The sequence below is a fragment of the Zootoca vivipara genome, chromosome 3, assembly GCF_965207765.1.
Source record: "Zootoca vivipara chromosome 3, rZooViv2.hap1.1, whole genome shotgun sequence".
NCBI lineage: Eukaryota > Metazoa > Chordata > Lepidosauria > Squamata > Lacertidae > Zootoca > Zootoca vivipara.
The window spans coordinates 53,966,634-53,985,911 of NC_142586.1; the positions used below are offsets into that span (position 1 = coordinate 53,966,634).

At 42.4% G+C, this 19,278-nt stretch overlaps 1 protein-coding gene across 1 annotated transcript in view; it reads left to right on the forward strand.

Annotated features, from left to right (window-relative positions):
* The window catches only part of NKAIN2 (sodium/potassium transporting ATPase interacting 2), a 479,483-nt gene that overhangs the window by 450,182 nt on the left and 10,023 nt on the right, over nt 1–19,278 (forward strand). The window contains exon 6 of the mRNA XM_035109229.3: nt 18,993–19,074. Within this exon, the coding sequence (XP_034965120.1) occupies nt 18,993–19,074 (82 nt within the window). The remainder of the gene's footprint in view (nt 1–18,992; nt 19,075–19,278) is intronic.

Genomic DNA, 19,278 nt, shown 5'->3' on the forward strand with positions numbered 1-19,278 from the left:
GTCATTGGCATTATTAGCTGCAGCAATTTAAAACCACTAAAATGTCAACACCTATCTTTCCTGGGTGGGATATAATCTTTCCCAAGCATCTTGTTTGTGTGTTTTGTTGTTTTTTTAGGAAATCTTATTAGAGCTACATTTTCTTAAAATTGCACAGTAATTCTATTACTTTGAAATATTCATTTAATCAGTTTAAGCTCTCTAGCAATTTGACTCCTCTAGTACAAGCTTTATGTCAGGAAATTCCAGCAATTCAATATGTTTTTTTGAAAACATCATTAAATATTTAGTTACTTAGTGAAAAGCTCTCGAGGGTCATCAATAAAACAGCAGTCTTGTGGGATTTGTAGGTTACATGAAATTAAAAGAAGAGACTTGCTATTCACTGAATTCTTTCCCTCTGGGCTCTTCTCTGCCTGAGGAAGAAGGGCTGATGCAAACCGGGCATTCAGAAGACACTGCCATGACTGTCTAGAGAAGCACAGTGTGATTGGCCATGGAAACACCAACTTAGCTCATAAGAGCAATGTCTTCTTTCAATGTTCATGACTCCATCTTTGGATGTACACACTGGCTTCCCCCAAGCAGCAATATTTGGCTTAAAGCGGAGGTCAGGAAGGGAGAATCCAATGCAGAGGTTTTTGTTGCATTTCAGTATTTTGCATTACTGCTTGTTACTCTGCATCACCTCCCTTGCTTTCTTCCACTTGTTTTATCTGAAGCAAACACCAAAAAATGGCTGAACTACTAATGCCACAATTACTATTATTAGAAAACATGATCTGTGCTTTGTGTGGCTTCTATCCTCCTTTTCTACTATGAAATCAGATCTTGAGGAATACTTCACCTTGTGACTGTTGCGGTGAATGACCTTAATAAAAGTAGTCAATAGCCAAATATCAATTTATTAATGAATTAATGTATCTATAAAGAAAGGTGTATCTACTGAGTTCAGTTGGGCTTATTCCCAGGTAAGTGTTTGTAGGAGTATATTTCAATGCTGCAATCCTATATATACTTTCTTGGAAATAAATCTTATTGAAGAGGTATATTAGAACCAGGCAGAGGTCCTTCTTGGTAGTGGCGCCCGCCCTGTGGAACGCCCTCCCATCAGATGTCAAGGAAATAAACAACTATCTGACTTTTAGAAGACATTTGAAGGCAGCCCTGTTTAGGGAAGTTTTTAATGTTTGATGTTTTATCATCTTTTTACTATTCTGCTGTGAACTGCCCAGAGTGGCTGGGGAAACCCAGCAAGATGGGTGTGGTATAAATAATAAACGTAGTAGTAGTATTATTTCAGAGTAACGTGATTAGGAGCTGGTTAAACACTGCCAGCCTAAATTCACTTACTGGAGAGGAAGTCCTATGAAAATCAGTGGGACTTGCTTCAGATGTAGTAGATCAGACAGAAAGGTAGAACATTAAATCTTCTGATTTGTTTAGTTCCTACTTGCTGATCCATGCCTTGCTGATTTCTTGCTGAACATGTTCCAGGACACCAAATACCAATATCTGTTAATGTGAATGCTCAATATTTCTTGGAAATCCATACTAGATTGGGTTAAAATGCTGTTAGAATGTGGATTTCTTCCAGCCATTTAAGCCACACCTTATAGTGAAGCATGCATTTTAATCCATTTAATGCATTTTAGGGCAGACCTAGTAATGTCGTTTATTCCACGTAAATGCATGTTGCACATATGACATCAGAATTTATCAAGTATCTTTTTTAACTTACTGAAGATTGCAATATTGTGCTATTCATGTTCTAAAAACAGTGCATTCTAATGTTGCAGTAAAGATGCAAAGTTGTTGTATTTTCTGTCTTTAAATTTCAGTAACTGATAGCTGTACATCACACACCCTTCAGACAACTGATCCAGGGACAGTGATTGCATGTGGCAGCAGGCTCTGTTCTGAATTTATGCATGTTCAGTGGAACAGGAACACTCACCTATTTAAAATGCTGAGTTTGATATTTAAAGCCCTTGATGGGGCACGACTTTGGCTCCAGAGGAAAGGGTCTTTTCAGTAGTGGCACCCCAGCTGTGGAATGATGGCATTGCGGCACCTAAGACCTTTTTATTATTTCCAGGCTTTTAAAGAGCTTCCGGGTGGCAGTTTAGGATTGTAAACATCGAACTATCACAAACCAGTCATTGACAACAGGCTTTATTATTACAGGGTTTTTCCTGGAAAGGGTTCATCTTGATTAAGCAGGGGGGGAAACAGGATGACATTTTAATGACAATGACAGCATGTAGATGAAATAAATTGCATGCTTGAGGAGCACCTTTCTGAAAAGCACCCTTAATTTCTATCCTTTGTTTTTATACTGTTCGTTTGTTGTTGTTGTTGGTTTTTTTTCCCCCCAGACTGGTTTTATACTGCTGTTTTATGTTGTGGTATTTTTACATTATTGTTTTAATTTGTTTGATTGTGATTTAAACTTTTTGTATGCTGCCCTGAAAGCTAGTTGAAGGGGAGTACATGAAATAATAATAATAATAATAATAATAATAATAATAATAATATGCCCACACAAATTATATGAGAGATTGGGCATATAGCAGGGTCCCCAGTGTTAAGAGACAAACTCATGCGCAATTGGTTGGTCTGTACACTGCCTGTGTATTCTCACATTCTTCTGAACCCAAGTAAAGTAAGAGATGGAGCTTGCTGCTTTGAGCCTGCTCCTTTCTCCCAGACTCTGGATCAGTTGTCTCTAGAGGGCTGCTTGTGTTTATACAATGGTGTATATACATTTACTTAGGCTTTTCCCTTCACACTTCTTTTGAGTCTTTGATCTACTCCATAGTTGGTATTCCAGACTTTTATACAATGTCAGTGCTAAATGCCCCACGCAGTCAGTCAGCCAGTAGGACATAGGCTGAAAAATAAACAGTTGAACACTGGACTCTTTCTTTAAAAGCTGTAAAACTAGGATGCAAAAGAGAGATACAGAAATAGACAGCAAACATTGCATTGTCAGGGGAGTAGTTTGTTATATGGATCCATGTTCCTGTTTTGTATGCATTTCCTCCCTCCCTTCCTCCTCAGGGATCCTTTTATGTGGCCAGAATAATTCAAGATCATGCAGAATTTGCAGCCTAACAAACTAGAATGCTCTGAGATTACTATCGCTTACATTGTTTTGGTCCTATAAATGGTTCCTTGAGGCACAGAAAAACCAAACCAAATGTATGCATGTATTTGAAGCTCTAACACAATTTCAAAAGCTTGAATATTTTCCCCAGCTGTTCAGCAAGCCTTTAATAAGAAAGCATGATGTTGGGGAAAATGAGAACGGTTGTCGGAGCAATCCTATATACTCACATAACCTCGGGTCTGGAGATATACTGCCACTACAGCCAACATATCTAATGTTTACTAAGTCCAGGTGGGGAGGGGAGGGTAAGAAACACACAACTGGAAAATTCAAAACAGCATGAAAATGGCAGATATAAACCCAGTGTCCAAATGAACACTGCCAAAGCCCTCCAGTCATAAACAGTATCATCTATGGCACCCACATGCTACCCAAATGCAGTGGTGGAGCATATACCCACACTGCCCAGGGCATGCGCATTCCCAAGAGGTGCAGAGGGTGCCCTCCTAGGTGTGGGATAGCTGTGCACACACCCACCGATCCCGCTTCCTTCCTCTCCTCTTCCCGGTCGCCTGCCTCCTTCCCTCCTCTCCCCTGCCTGCCTGTCTCCTCCAGCCAGGAGCACAGGGCAATGGAGCACCATCCACCCATCACTCCTGCACCTACCGCCAGCCATCAGGGGAAGGCACAAGCTGCTGCGCTGCACTCCCGGCTGGAGGAGGCAGGCAGGGTAGAGGATGGGAAGGAGGCAGGTGAATGGAAAGGGGAGAAGAAGGAACCAGCAAAGCAGCTCAGCAGCCCCCCCTTCCCCTTCCCCCCCCCCCACGGCTCGCGGTAGGCATGGGAGTCTGAGTCACAGGCGGGCAGAGCACCGAATGTCACGCCCGCTTAGGGATGACTCCCGGAGCGGTCCACGCCCCACTACCACCACCTTCCTCTGCCCATACGTGGAAGGAGCCAGAAAACTGTTGGCAATGGGGGGGAAACACACTGCAATTCATTGCATCACTATACAGCATACAAGATGATGCTGAAGCAACCCCACACCATCAGCCCCAGTGGCTTAGCCAGCAATGACCCTGCTACTGCTAGGCAAGCCCCATCTCTATAGACAAGGGTTCAAATCCACTTATGTTCCTCTCATTTACTCTTTTTATGAGCACAACACACACAGCCTCCAGTGGCTCACTCTATAGGTCCCAGGGTTGGGAAGCAGAAGAGTTCAAGCCCCAGCAAGGGAAAAGGAAAAATATGGCTCAATTCTTCTCTTGCATGCCTGGCTTTAAAAAAGAAATATCATGGCACCTCAAACTTACACTGCAGGCTCCACAGAGCAGCTCCCTAACAACTCAGCCACAGCAGCAGGCATCAAACACCTCCTAGACTGGAGTATCCTATTTTTCTGCTGCCCTCAGCCTCAACCTCAGGAGTGCAGAAGCTGCCAGATGAGTCCTGGTTGGATAGAACAGGCCATGGTTTTAAGGCAGGGGATACATTGTTCAAAGCCAAGGAATAACACCAAACCCCAAACACACCTGAGCCAATTGAAACACCACATGGACCCAATGCCCCCACCCCATTTGGTCCATTCCTGGCAGCCCATGTGACCAATGGAACCCTGCCCTGATATCTTGCCTAATAGGCTGACACTACTAGGTAGGACCCCAGCAGGTAACATTTTCTCCCATCTCCATTTTCTCCCACATCCTCAACTCATAGCACCCTCGCAGCAGCCTTCATTCCACTTGTGCTCCCTGATACGCCTGCTCCCTTGCTGTCCATGTGTCTGACTGAGCAAAGAGGGAAGAGAGTCATTGCCCCTAGCCTATCAAGCTCTAGATCCAACCTCACAGTCCCATGCCACTCTGGCATGAGGTGCCTAATAACGGAGAGGGGGGGGGAGAGTAGCAATTTCATTGTGCTCATATGGAGGGTCCAGAAAGGGGAAAACATATATGTGGAGTTAGCACTCCCGCAGGACCCCTGTGTCTTGGACAGTGCCTCAACAAACAGCAAGGGTGGCAAGTGCAATGTCCCCTATGGCATCTACTAAAACAAGTAGATTAACAACCCCATGGAGGAACATTCAGGAGCATCCCATGCACTGCTGCTAGTTATGGGGTAGGTCTCATCTGCATGGAATGGGGGTGGGAGTAAGAGGGATAAGGGGGCTTCCAGACAAGCTACTTATCGAGCATTTGTTCTGATTTGCTTGCAGGTAGATTAGATGGCTTTTGGTGTTCATGAATGCTCATAAACCTTTGCAGGTAGATTAGATGGCATTGCATGAAAGCAACTGTTATGCCACACTGCCCAGTACAGGTATATTATATCACTTTCCTTATTGCAAAAAGCCCAGTAAGCGGGTTCATTGCACAAGACCTCCCAATCAGCTCAAGTTGTGCAGTCTGAATTTGCTGGTATGTGTTTGCATGCCACCTGAAAATGGTGGTTGTCTGAAAGTGCCAGGAGAGGAAGAAGCAGCAGGAAGCAGTTGGAACACATGGCCCCTGAACCTGAGTACACAGTAGATGTTTGTGAGGGAAGCAGAGATCCAGTGGATCCAGGGCTACCTCTACCTCATCCCCCTGCCTCACCTCAGAGCACTTTCAGGAGTGCTGAATGCCAACTGCTGTCAGTGGTAGATATTTGCCTGTGGAGCTTTCCATGGCCACAGCAGAGGCTTCCTTAGCAAGCATGGGTGTGCCACCTGCAGACCTTTCTGCCAGAGGCAGAGGCAAAGGCACCCACCTATCCTGTGAATTAAGATTGCTCTGCCCATCCTAATGTTTGCAGAGCCACAAACAGACTAGCCTGGTCACAGACATAAGCAGACACCTTGATATGTTGGCATGGTGTAACTGTGAGAAACCTAAACTTAAAGCCCAGCTGAGGTGCAGCTGGTTTAAATAATAGCAAGCAATTAGGCTGAAGACAAAATCAGCGGTGGCATTTTATAATTACAATTAATTTAAAGGTTAATTTCCTTTGGTGCTAAAATCTTATTTAAAACATTTACCAGGAAAGGAAATTAGGATGTTACTATTAAGATGCATGGAGTGCTTCTGGGAATCCATGCCTATTATCAGTAGAAAATTAGGTTAGGCTCAAAGTGGGAATTTCAATTCATTTTAGTGTATAATAGGTGGCGATCAGGGCCTTGAGTTGGTGAGTTTTGGTTAGGGAGTCTGTAAGATTTGCATTTCTTTTGTTTGAGGGATTAATTGCAAATGTTTTTAACAAAGGGGCTGGTTTAATACGTGAACAAGCACAACATGAAAAGAAAATTGGTTATGGATTGCTGCCTTCCTAACTAATGAAGTTGATGTTAAGGAAATCCCTGAGAGACATAGTTGTGCTATGAAAAAATATTAATAAATAGATTTACACACTGAAAGTGGTGCTGTCACTACCTTCCTATATGTTAATTTTCCTTTTCCCTTATTACCTGGTACATCCCTCCCCGAACATCCATCACCATCTCCTAAGGGAGCTGCCAAGCCTGTGTTTCAAATATGTCTAAATAATAGTGGTGCTTTGATGGAAGAAACGTTTGCATTGGTGTCTCATCATCATAACAGAATACTGTTTAATAAAATCAATTCCTGATCACTATAAGGGAAGAGGGATTGTGATCACCATGAATTTTATTATGTTTTATGTTTTTCTTCATCTGTCATAGTCTTATTACATGAAATAATTTCTAAAATGACTATTTTTTTAATGGCAGGGGAATCTTCAGTAGAAATAAACAACAGCCTTGAATAGTTGGCTGGGTGGTTACATGGGAGCCAGTTGAAGTTAAATTCTTCAAAGACAGAGGTCCTTTGGCTGGGTCAGGGGCCAACTCCCATCTCTTGCGGGGGTGCAATTAGTGCCAGTGCCGTCCATTAAGAGTTTGGGTGTAATCTTCAACACCTCCCTTTCTATGGAAGCGCTGGTTGCAGCCATAACAAAGGTGGCATTTTTTCATCTCCACCAAGCTAAGCAGCTGGCCCCTGACCTCGCCACTGTGATCCACGTGATGGTCACCTCCAGGCTTGATTATTGTAACTCACACTTTGTGGGGTTGCCCTTGAGACTGACCCAGAAACTCCAGCGGGTGCAGAATGCGTTAGTGAGACTCCTTGCTGCAGGATCACATTCAGCTGCACTGGTTCCCGGTGGAGTGCAGGATCAGGTTTAAAGTGCTGGTTTTAACCTTTAAAGCCCTATATGGCCTAGGACCCTCGTACCTAAAAGACCGCCTCTCCTGGTATGTCCCACAGAGGACCTTATGGTCTTCAAATAAAAGCATATTGGAGATCCCGGGCCACAGGGAGGTTAGGCTGGCCTCAACCAGAGCCAGGGCTTTTTCGGTCGTGGCCCCAATCTGGTGGAACACTCTGTCACAAGAGACTAGGGCCCTATGGGACTTGACATCTTTCCGCAGGGCCTGCAAGACAGAGTTGTTCCACCAGGCTTTGGTCAAGGCACAGTCTGACCCCCCTCCCTCCTTCTGTAATCCTTACAGAACTCTAGCCCAATGGTTGACATTAATTTGATTCTGAATTGATTTTAGAATGTATTTTAATTTTTAGAATGTATTTTAATTTTTAGAATGTATTTTAATTAATTGACAGTGTGATTTTATGTAGACTGTGCTATTTTTACTTATTGTTAGCTGCTCTGAGCCTGGTTTTAAGATTGCAGTAACTTGGAGATTTCATTAACCTGATTAATTTGCCTCACTCATTTCTGCTGTTATTCCTCATATTGTGCCTAGCTGGTACCGTCATAACAATAACCAAATGCAAACCGTGATGTAAAGCTTGGAAGTGTATTGGGGATTCCAAACCAGGGTTTCAAAGAATATCGGTGTAATGCCAAACCAGGGTTTAGGCAGGCAAAAAGAATACATATGGTCTAAAACAGGCATCCTCAAACTGCGGCCCGCCAGATGTTTTGGCCTACAACTCCCATGATCCCTAGCTAACAAGACCAGTGGTCAGGGATGATGGGAATTGTAGTCCAAAACATCTGGAGGGCCAAAGTTTGGGGATGCCTGGTCTAAAAGAAGAGAGATGGGGGGTGCAGTACCACGACCTGCTCCTGATTGCTAAACCATGGCTAACCTTTGGGTAGCATTACATTGCAGCAGCCCTAGGCAGCAAATATAGGATTCCAGTCTTCTGGGTGATATAAGCCCACATCCCCATGGCCACAAAAAGTTATGCATCTCCCACTACATAATGCTTTATTTCTCATACCCTTCATCCACCCCGAAAAATAACTTTTGAAAACTTAATGGGCTAATGCAGCTAAAGTAGCATCCAGTTCTTTGATAAATATTTCTTTAAAAATGCACTGCCTAGCAAAATTCTATTTCTCTCAAACTCTCATCTGAGTTTTGGCCTGCTAAAATTTACAGCTGAATACCCGATGATGGGAGGAAGAATGGCCTACTGGCTCCCTGGAGCAAACCAGAGTATGTATTCCTTTAAAAATTTGAATGTTTTCTTAGAGTCTCCTTTGTTCAGAAGGTTTGGTTGGGGGGGGGAACCCTTGCAGGGCTTTTTCTATAGTGCTTCCTGCCCTGTGGAATCAATTCACCTCTGATATTTGCCTTAGTTTGACCCTTCTAGTAATTCACAGGCACTAGGAGACATGCTTGTCTGGAGTGTTTTTGAAGGGATTTTATGTCTTCTGTTTGTGGGGAATTTTTTAAATGTTTGACCTGTATGTGTATTTTTATTGTCTTTGGTGTTGTTCTGTTGCCTTTATATAAGCTGATTCTTTGGTAGACAGAAGAGGATAAAATGTTTGCATAGATTATATGTTTGCATGTATATATTGTTGTCTGCCACCCCAATCTCCAAGTGGTGTGCAATTCCAGGGGTTCCTGGTGCTTACACCAGGGTTCAGTGTCATTGTAATGAGGGGCAGTGGAGACTGCGATTTCTTTATAATACATGGCTTATTTACACATATATATAACCTGAGGCTACAATGGAGGGTCTCACAGCATTAACACCCCAGAAGGACTTGCTTCTCCCATCATCACAGCAGAAATCCAGTACAGTGGTACCTCGGTTTATGAACACAATTGGTTCCGGAAGTCTGTTCATAAACTGAAGTGTTCATAAACTGAAGCAAGCTTTCCCATTGAAAGTAATGGAAAGTGGATTAATCTGTTCCAGACGGTCCACAGAGTACTTAAACTGAAGCGTTCATAAACTGAAGCGAACTTTCCCATTGAAAGTAATGGAAAGTGGATTAATCCGTTCCAGACAGGTCCGCGGAGTACTCAACCTGAAGCGTACTTAACCCGAAGCATGGGTGTAATTGGTTCCGGAAGTCTGTTCATAAACTGAAGCGTTCATAAACTGAAGCAAACTTTCCCATTGAAAGTAATGGAAAGTGAATTAATCCGTTCCAGATGGGTCTGCGGCGTTCGTAAACCAAAAATTCGTAAACCGAGGTACCACTGTATGACTCTCCTCAGGCTTCTGCCTGCAGCCTGCTTCTTACCAGCTCTCACTAACACTAGACTCTGGCCTTCTCACTACCAGCCAGGTGAGGGAAGGAGCCCATCCATTTGCCCTCCAGCACAAAGATTTGTACTTGGGGTCATTACCAAAATATTGCAGAGAGGTATTAAGTAACTGGTCTATGCCTCAAAGTGACCAACCTCTCTTTTACTCTCTCTCTCTCTCTGCTATCCTTTGAAATGTACACTCATCTGAATTGTGTAATGCAGTTCTCCAATCAATTACAAAACTCTATTCCTGTATTCCTACAGTGATTTGATTTGTGCTAAAACATTGATCGATTGCTTAATTTTATGGCAGGAATTGTAATTATGAAAATTGACCATAATATATCCAACTTTTTCATATATTTGATTTTAATTTTGCTTTTATTTGATGGACTGCTTTATTTTTGTTTGCTTTTTGAACTGTGTTCATGAGACTCGGGGGCTTCTTGAAAGTGTATCTAGGGTTCCTCAGTGAAATCAGTAATAGTGTAGACAAACATCCCTGAAGGACAGCTGGCTCTGTTCACAACTTATCTTGCCCTGTAATCTGAGAAGTTAGGAGGATGTTTGGTGTCTTCTAGAGCACTTGTAGTTTATATGGGCAACACTGAAGTTCAACAGAGCTTACCAGTGTCCTGCATGAATTGAGTGTGTACCCTAGGACAAAGGCCAGGGTTCTCTGTGGCACACAACAGCTTCATGGGAGATTGTCAAGGGCTCCTCTACAGCCAAGTCAATAGGGAAATTGCTTTAGATTCTGTCTCACTTTTGGTCCTCAGAATTCTCCTTCTCCTGCTGGAGTTTTCCTCCATTTATAGCAGTTGTATCTCTCTCTTTCCTCCATCCCACTTCTTTATCTCTTTACTTGTCCAGTAATAAGCTAGCCTACAGCAATCTCCCGCTAACAATTTGTTCCATTAGGGACACAATGGTCCTACCATGCTTGCATTTCCTCTAGATGACACTGATTGGGAACAACCTGCAGATTTTTCCAGGCTATTTGAAGCATCTTGGCAGTTTGAAAGTCCTTCAGGGGCAGTTTTAAAATGCCCCATGTGTAAAATGGTGCATTATAGTGGAAATTGTCATAGAAATATCCTAGCTCAACTGAAACTTGATTCAGGAAGGGGAAAGAATATATATATATATATATATATATATATATATATATATATATATATATATATATGTATGTATGTATGTATCCTATTTCCTCAGAGAAGTCTTTATTATAGGCTGTTAACAATTATCGCATTTATAAAAAGTTCCATGTTCATTCATAGACCAGTAGATTCTGCATGCAGTTGTGTGTTAGGGGGAAGTTTGCATATACTTTTGCAGCACTGAACATACCTGTAGCAAGGAAAAATAGAGAACCAAAAGGCATTGTTTGCTGTCTGTTTCTGGGCATGCTGATGATAATCCCCAAAATAGGTGCTATGTCGATGAGCTTTAAGGCAAAAAGCTGTAAATATTTTTCCCCCATGTAACATTTCTTTGGCCAGGAAATTACTGTAACTTTTGAGTTACAGGCCAATGTATGCTACTGGAAAGATTTGTTTCCCTGATCTTTTGAGACCCAGTAGAGCCCGGTTTATTTTAAATATTTGTGGGATTTTCTCTCTCTCTTGATGTCAAGTGAAACTTCAACATCAACATATTCATTAAGTCAAAAGTAAGAATAAGTGTGCAAGAAAGGAAAGGTTACATGATGTGCAGCCCATTCCTGTGCATGTTTATTTGGAAATAGATCCCAGGGTTCAATGGGATTTACTCCATTGAGTGTGCTGGGGGGGGGGTAGTATTCAAAAGATGTGTGTGTGAATAAAGGTTTAGTTTGGTTTTAGATTGTGAAATGGTTGCTTTTTTGCTTCTACATAGGAGAGTCAAAAGTTCACAGGAGAAAGGAAAAACTGTTCTGAAATCAGGTTCAATGAGGATGGTTAAATTACTATTTCATCTGTTGCCAAAAGGTTACTATATACTGATAGATTCTTGTGGTTTTTTTATTAACTCCTTTTCAGTTAAAATTTGTACACTAATTTTGCAGACATTTCATAGCTCTGATTTGGCAAATGTTCAATCTAAACCTTTAAGTCTCCTTTTCCTTTTTTAAAATTCTAATTATAAGTATTGTTGTGTAGTTTTAATAGAAACAAAAAATGAAAGTTCACAAGAGACTAATGTGCACAGGAGGGTCAGAGTTTCAGCCTATGAACCTGCAATTAAGGAGAAATAGAAACATAATCCAGATTTGACTCTCCTCCTGTTGGCTAAAAGGTTGAGAGCAAAAATACTGTAAAGCTAGTAAGTTAAAGAAAGGAAGAGTTGCAGGAGAAAGGACCAAAACATTAAGACGAAGGATCAGAGAACCCAGTTGGGACATTATAGCAGAAAGGAGCCAGGAAAAGACCGCAAAGGGACCCAGAAGCTGAACCCATAAGAAACAGTGTAGAAGAGTTTTGTATGTGTTTCTCTATTTATATTTTTATATATTCTAAAAGCATGTTTTCTGAAACTGCCTCTAAGTGTTGCCTCACTAAGACACTAAGTAAAAGCATAGCTTATTTTAGGGAGGGGTCCCTGAAGCCTTCCCACCTGTGTGCCTATGCCATATTACTCCACGCAGTATTGATATACAGAGTCTGCTTAGTGGATGTAAAGAAGAGGGAGAATACATCAAATTTGTGGCAGTGGTCAAGGGGTTGGTTTGGCTATTTTTGCTTGCTTCCCTTCCCTCTCATAGTGCAGACCACTACAGCCCATGGTGCCACTATGTCTGAAGTGTGACTTCTGGGCCACTATATGACTAGAGAAGGAAGACTCAAGAATTGAATCTACATCTGTGAAACAAGTCTTTCATTGTCCCTCTTGTGAGTCGAGAACCCGCCACCCACTTGGACACAATGTATTTAAGTTAACAGGTGGGAAAAGGCCACAACTTTATTGGTTACAGCATGTGTGTGGTATTGGCTTAGGCATTGGATTGAACAGACTAGATGACTCCCCCTCTCAGCATGGAGTCATCAAAGGTTAACAACCAGAAGGTGGAGCCTGTTGATGCAAATACAACTGGAAGCTCCCCCTGATGCCACCGGGGGTCGTGCCATGGCCCTAGCCACCAGCAGGGCATCGGACAGGATCCACGACTGCCGGATTCCTTTAACGGAATACCCTAAAGATGGAGGAGTAGGCAATGGCCCAAACCTTGCCCCCTCCGACACATCACAGATATACCAATGCCTAACCGCCACCCGAGCCAAAGAGCGCACCGCCAAATACTCTCACAGCTGCAACCAATCCCTAAGGCTTTTGATAATATCTGTTAACCAAATGTCATTTACAATATCAGAGAAGCGGACGCCATCCTTACAAAACAGAGCAATGTCACTGAACCTGATGCCAGCGTGCTCGATCACAAGGCCATTTTGGGAACGTAGCTTGCAAGCCACCACACAATTCAGAAGTTACCTGGTTAATGGAGGCAGAGAACTGCCGCGGCTGCATTAAGTGCAGCTAAATCCCGCCCCAGAGCCAGCCCTATTGGCTGGCTACTGGAGGCGTGGTGCGGCAGCAAGGGCAGGTAAGGCAAGGAGCCAACACGCCCCCTTGCTGACGCGGGAGCGACTTCCGTTCACAACCCCTCCCCTCTGTAAGGAGGAGAGACTTTCTCTGATCTGAGCTTTTTAATAGCTGTGTGTGTTCACATTTGATATCTGGAAAGGGAGAAACAGACAGGACAATCCTCACTGGCTGAGCAGAATATATCACCAGTTTGGAAACAGTCCAAAGCTCAGGGAAATCTCAGGGAAGGGGAGGGCCTTTATGATATGGATGTTATTTTATTTACATTTTATTGATCCAGAGTTTCTGAAGGAAAATTAATGAAACTGCCCTCAGTCACAGTCTGTTAAACATATCAATGTTTTACTAGAAAATCATTTATATGACTATTCCCATGATAATCTTTATCATACAATCTTGCCCTCATCACTGCAACATTTTAATCATTTTCAAATACACACCTATGCATGTCTAGTCAGAAGTAAGTCTAATTGCATTCAAGTAGGTTTCCTCCCAGGTTACTGGATATGGGATTGCCGCCACAACCAGATCATTTTTGTAGAGTTGGGTATTTAAGGCCAAGTCATACGTTACTTTCCCCCATGCAGAGGTTCATAAATAGGCTTCCGCCTGGTGGCCTCTGCACAATTGGGACTTATTTGAACTTGGACTTACAACAGTGATAAGCCAAACACAGAAATGCTACATGTCTGTGTTAGTGGGACTCCCACACTAAACTCAACACATAAATGTCGTACAGTATTCCACTCTGCATACCGGTAGTACTGTCATGAGGAAGCAGTGATTAGCAGCCTTCACACTAAATGGGTGATATACGATTCAAATCTGATTTCTTTCAGTTCTGTTAACATTTGCTACTACGCTGACTACTTGGTTGAAAATGAGATGGATGATTGTGTTGTTTTACACCATGTTGCTTTCCTTCTGTGTGCCCATCTGCTTTTTTCCAGCTGACTCACTGCTGCCCTTTGTGAGGCCTCTAAAAACCCCACATCTATAACCTGTGCTAATGAAAGCCCTCCTTTTCCAGGGAGTTGCTATTCCTTGTGAAAAAAGCTTTTGCAAACATTCCTACAGATAGCAAAACCCAACTTAGGGAATGTTTTAGTGAAGTTGCATAGGTCTGTTCCGTGTCTTTAGTGGAGGATTGGCTGAGCAGTTGCTGCCACTACAGACTATTTCTAAAAATTTGCAAAGATTAGAAGGTAGTTTTGGTTTGCTCCAAGAAAGCTACTACCAGGGGGGAAGGAACAGCTTAGCAAACCTGTGTGTGTGTGTGTGTGTGTGTGTGTGTGTGTGTGTGTGTGTGTGTGTGCATGAATGCAAACCATTTGTTGGGGGTTTGCTCAGTATGTGCAGTGGTGCAGTGGTTTTGAAAGTGAGCAGTGGCAATTGCATTAGGTGACTTCAAGACATTTGTATTGGAGTTGCCAACCTTTGGGAACATGTGGGGGCATTTGGGAGCGTGCCATGCAATGGCATGCAGTAAAGTTTTTTGTGGGGGAACAGATAGAGCCAAAGGTATCAGCTTATGAAGGCGATTGGGAAGGGTGATGTTGTGTGTGAGAGCATCATGCCTCCCTTTCTAAGCCAGGCAGAAGCTTCCCGGGCTTTGGGAAGAAGGCGCCAGGCTTTAATAATTTAATACTCTAATTTACCAGGAACATTCAGGGGGCTAGCCTAGTCCCCCTAGTCCACTGACCACATGCCACTGGTTCCATGTACACCATCTCCTCTGGTTACTTCTCTCTGTCTCTCTTCCTTTCCTGGGTCACTCTCCCCCAGGCAGACATAAAGACGGAAAACACACACACACACACACACACACACACACACACACAGTACATCATTTGCTTTTCAAAAGGGTTTGAGTAAAAAGACCGATCCAGTGGAATTAAAATAGATCCTCTTGCTTTTGCATGATTTTACATTGAGTCCACCTCCCCATCCTAACACCATGAAATGAATGCTTAAATTAGTAGACTGCACAGTAAATATCACCGTGCTTTCCAGGGTTGCCCTGGCACAAATGCATCTATCCAAGGCACAGATCCTCCTGAATTATCCATGGCTCTTATATAGGATGACAACAAAACTGCCACTAAATGACAGGACACATGAATGGACACAGATTTAACAATGGTTCTGAGGGGATCAGTCATAAAAATTATGGTGATCTGCATGGATTTCCCCCCCCCCCATGTTTTTTACCATGGCAGTGTTGGAAAGCACCATATGCATGATTTGTATGATTCAGCCAACAAGAGATAAGTGATTTAATGGTGGTTTGCATAGTGGGGACCCCAAGAGGAGGGAATCTATTTTGATGAATCTGGTGTGTGTGTGTGAGTGTGAGTGTGTGTGTGTGTGTGTGTGTGTGTGTGTGTGTGTGTGTGTGAGAGAGAGAGAGAGAGAGAGAGAGAGAGAGAGAGAGAGAGAGAGAGAGAGGCCATGCCTGATCACTTTTCCCTGCCATTCTCTCACTACTTTATCCCCCTGCCACTGCCTGCTTCCCCACAGTCTCCCAGATCAGTTACTTTTTTCTCCTACAACCTTGGTCATTCCACTTTCTAGTCAGCATCTCAGAGCTGAAAGAGGAAGTGAGAAGTAGCTTTTCACTTCCAGTGTCCCTCCCTTAGCACTACGTACTTTGGGGGGTGGGAAATAAGGGCACAGTGAGTGGAGGCAGTGCTAAGTTTCACGGCTGATGTATTGTGCTCACAGACACCACATTGGTGATCCCAACTTTAAAAGCATCAATTGAAGAATTATGATTTTCGCATTGAATTTAGGACCAACAAAATAGTATGGTAGATTTTTGCAGCCATGTTTTTAATGCAACAGTCCTAACCATGGGAGAATGGTTGATTATCTGATACTTACATCAAGGCTCAGCTAACAATGCCTTTTCATCAGACCCAGGCAGTATTTGTCACAAGATAAGTCGCAAGTGCTACATGATAGTTGTGCAAATCTACCCTTGTCTCCATCAGGATATGAAAGAAATCCTGATTCCCAACATAACGTGTTGCCCATTGCAAAGTACAGATAAAGACCACAAAGATTCATTTTGTCTTCTTTTTCTTCTTTCTGTAGTGGTAAAGTACATTAACTAAGTAACATTTGGCAAATATCCAAAATAAGACCTGTGACACAGTCATTTCTAGTGTGTGTGGGTACATCTCAAAAACAGTCCCCCTCAACAATAAACTCAATTTCACTCATGTTTTCACCATTGTCACCATCTGTCTTAGGACTGGGTGGCAAATACGCAGCCTTGTAAAGAAATGAATCTGTTTTCCCAGGCTTTTGAGTGGGCAGGATTAGGATTTCTCTACACTGTGGATGCATTAATATTTATTACAACAAATAAATTACCATTGCAATCTAATAATATTTTATCCCTTTCTACTGGACTTGAAGGAACAGATGTGAATTATTTATCCCCCAACTAGAAGGTTGCAGTGGACACTTGCCAGCCCATTCTGCTTTATCGGTCGTCTGCGAAGGATACCAATGTGATATCAGAACAGGCACTTTGACCACTCCTGCCATCTCCAGAGGAGGAATAAATACAGATATACACAGAGGCAACTTATTTAGGCATTAGCATGCCTGAATAATCTACGTGTTTTCTCATAAACTAATTGTGCAATCTTGTAAATGGAGGAGTAAATCACATTGGAAACTACCAGTGTGACTTCCAGATAATCATACATATGACAGGTCTATAAGAAATTTTAAGATCGTGCCTCCATGAAAGAAGTGACTGTAAGCTTTTGATGTTTCACATCAATGGGATTATGCCTCTGCACTTTCAGATTTGCTCCTGAAGAAACATAGTTAAGAACCCTAACTGGTGGCGATGTTCTTAAAAGATCAAAAGCAACTTTTCAGTGTGTTTGATTAATCAGTTTAGGATTAGAACATCTGTGGTCATTCAGTCAATAAGGTTTATTTATTCAATCCCATGCCAATACTATCAGACATTAGAAGCTGCATGACACTTTTAGTGACCTTTTAGGTTCTGCCAAAATAAAATGCTCAGCAGAAAGGACAGCAATTGGCATGGGGTTTGGAGACTATAATAAAGCCACAAGCAACTTTTAGATCAATCTGGTCACCACCACAGATTCAGGAAAGCTAAGTAGGAGTGTGCCATGAATAAGGGGAAAAGATTACATTGTACTGCTAGTTTACATACATTGGGAACTGTCCTTCTGGAACCTCTCTTCTGTGCTCAAGTCTTTACAGACTTACAACATCCTAAAACAGATGCCCACCCCCAGGCTTCTTTTGTGATGGTACTCACCTATACAAAATACCAACACCACTTTTCTTGCATGCCCTTGGCATCTATTTTATGCTGGCACCCATTGAATGTTTGTCAATACAGTGGTACCTTGACTTACGAAGACGATCCGTTCTGTGGCCGTCTTTGTAAGTCGAGGTCTTCGGTTGTCGAAGCGCTGCTTCTGCGCGTGCGCCGACCGCACACTCCATTTTGTGCAGGCGCAGGGCGCGCACGACAAAAAGACTTCTGGGGTTGTCGACTTCGGAAGACGAAACCTTCAGAAGTCAAAGCATTCAGTTGTCGAGGTACCACTGTACACAAGAACCATCATGCCATTTTTTACACACACCCCAAAAAAAGCACTGCACACCTCTTTCCCCATATGAACCTGCCTGAAAGATTGACTTTTGATGCCCTTCTCTGCATGCTGCCTTTAAGGGGGGGGGTCTGGAGGGTGGCGATGAGAGAATGTATATTTTCAGTGGTAACTCCCTAATTATGAAATGCTCGCCCAAGGGAGGCCCACCAGGTCCCAACTTGGTCATTGTTTCAGTGCCAGACATTTGTTTGTTTGTTTGTTTGTTTGTTTTCCTGGTCCCTTGATGAGATGCTTTCATTCCCACTATGTTTTTCATATGTTTATGCTTTTATATTATTGCTATGTTGCTGTATTTTAGTCATCTTGTAAATCTTTTGGGGATCTTGTTGTGGCGAGTAATTCAAAAATTCAGTAACCTAACCATTCTGCTGAAGAATCTCCCAGAATTCTAGTACTCAGGCCATCCAAAGCTACTGACTAGAAGCAAAAAAAGAATCACTTTATGCTATGAAATTCATTGCCACAGAACATTAAAACTTACAAGTAGTTAGTAGTGATGGCTTCCTTGAGTACCTGACAAAAGAAATCGGGAAGATGGCATATAAATTCACTGGTTCCAAAGCACTCTACTGGAACAAAGAAACAATGCAGTTGCTCCCTTGGAAAATATAAGGTCTGACCACGTCCATCTAGGCTGTCTTTAGCACTTACTGGAATTCACAGGTTCCTTGTAAAGCCTGGGATAATTTTTCAAAGAGCATAGATCAATTTCCTTTCATCTGTTGCTCACAGAACCAGTGTGGCAGCAGATGTGACACAATAATCACAACCAGTTAAAACATGGAGGCTGCAAATTATTGGTTTACAGCCTCCTACAAATGTGTAATTTATACATTCCAGTCAGGTGGGCTGCTCATAAACAAGAAGAGCAATGGTATATAGATAAACTGTTATAATCTGTGATTGGCACGCTGATGAAAACTTGCTCTCTATATAGTCATTACCCTGTAGATTCTGTACTTCGTTTGCATTCTCACTTCCATTTTAATAAACTATTGAAGGGGGGAAGGTTAGCCAATGTAATATGCATGAAAGCTTGTTTAAAAAGGAAAATGCCTATCACTTCTGAGAATGTCCGCAATGAAAGCAATTTCCTCCTTTTCAGTTGACTTCATAGGTGGATTTGACTCTTACGGCTATCAAGGCCCACAGAAGACATCTCATTTACAGCTACAGCCCATGTATATGTGAGTACCTAACTTTCAAGTTACTCTATCAACTGCTAGATGTTTATTAATGATTAAAAAGTAGCACTTTTTAGGGGATGTCCAATAACTCCTTTAAAAGTACATCTGCCTGGTACGCATTACTTATATTACAATGCTGTTGTATGAGTAGGGAATCTCAGGTTTGCATTTTTACCACATGGATTGGTCTGAATGCACTGGTGG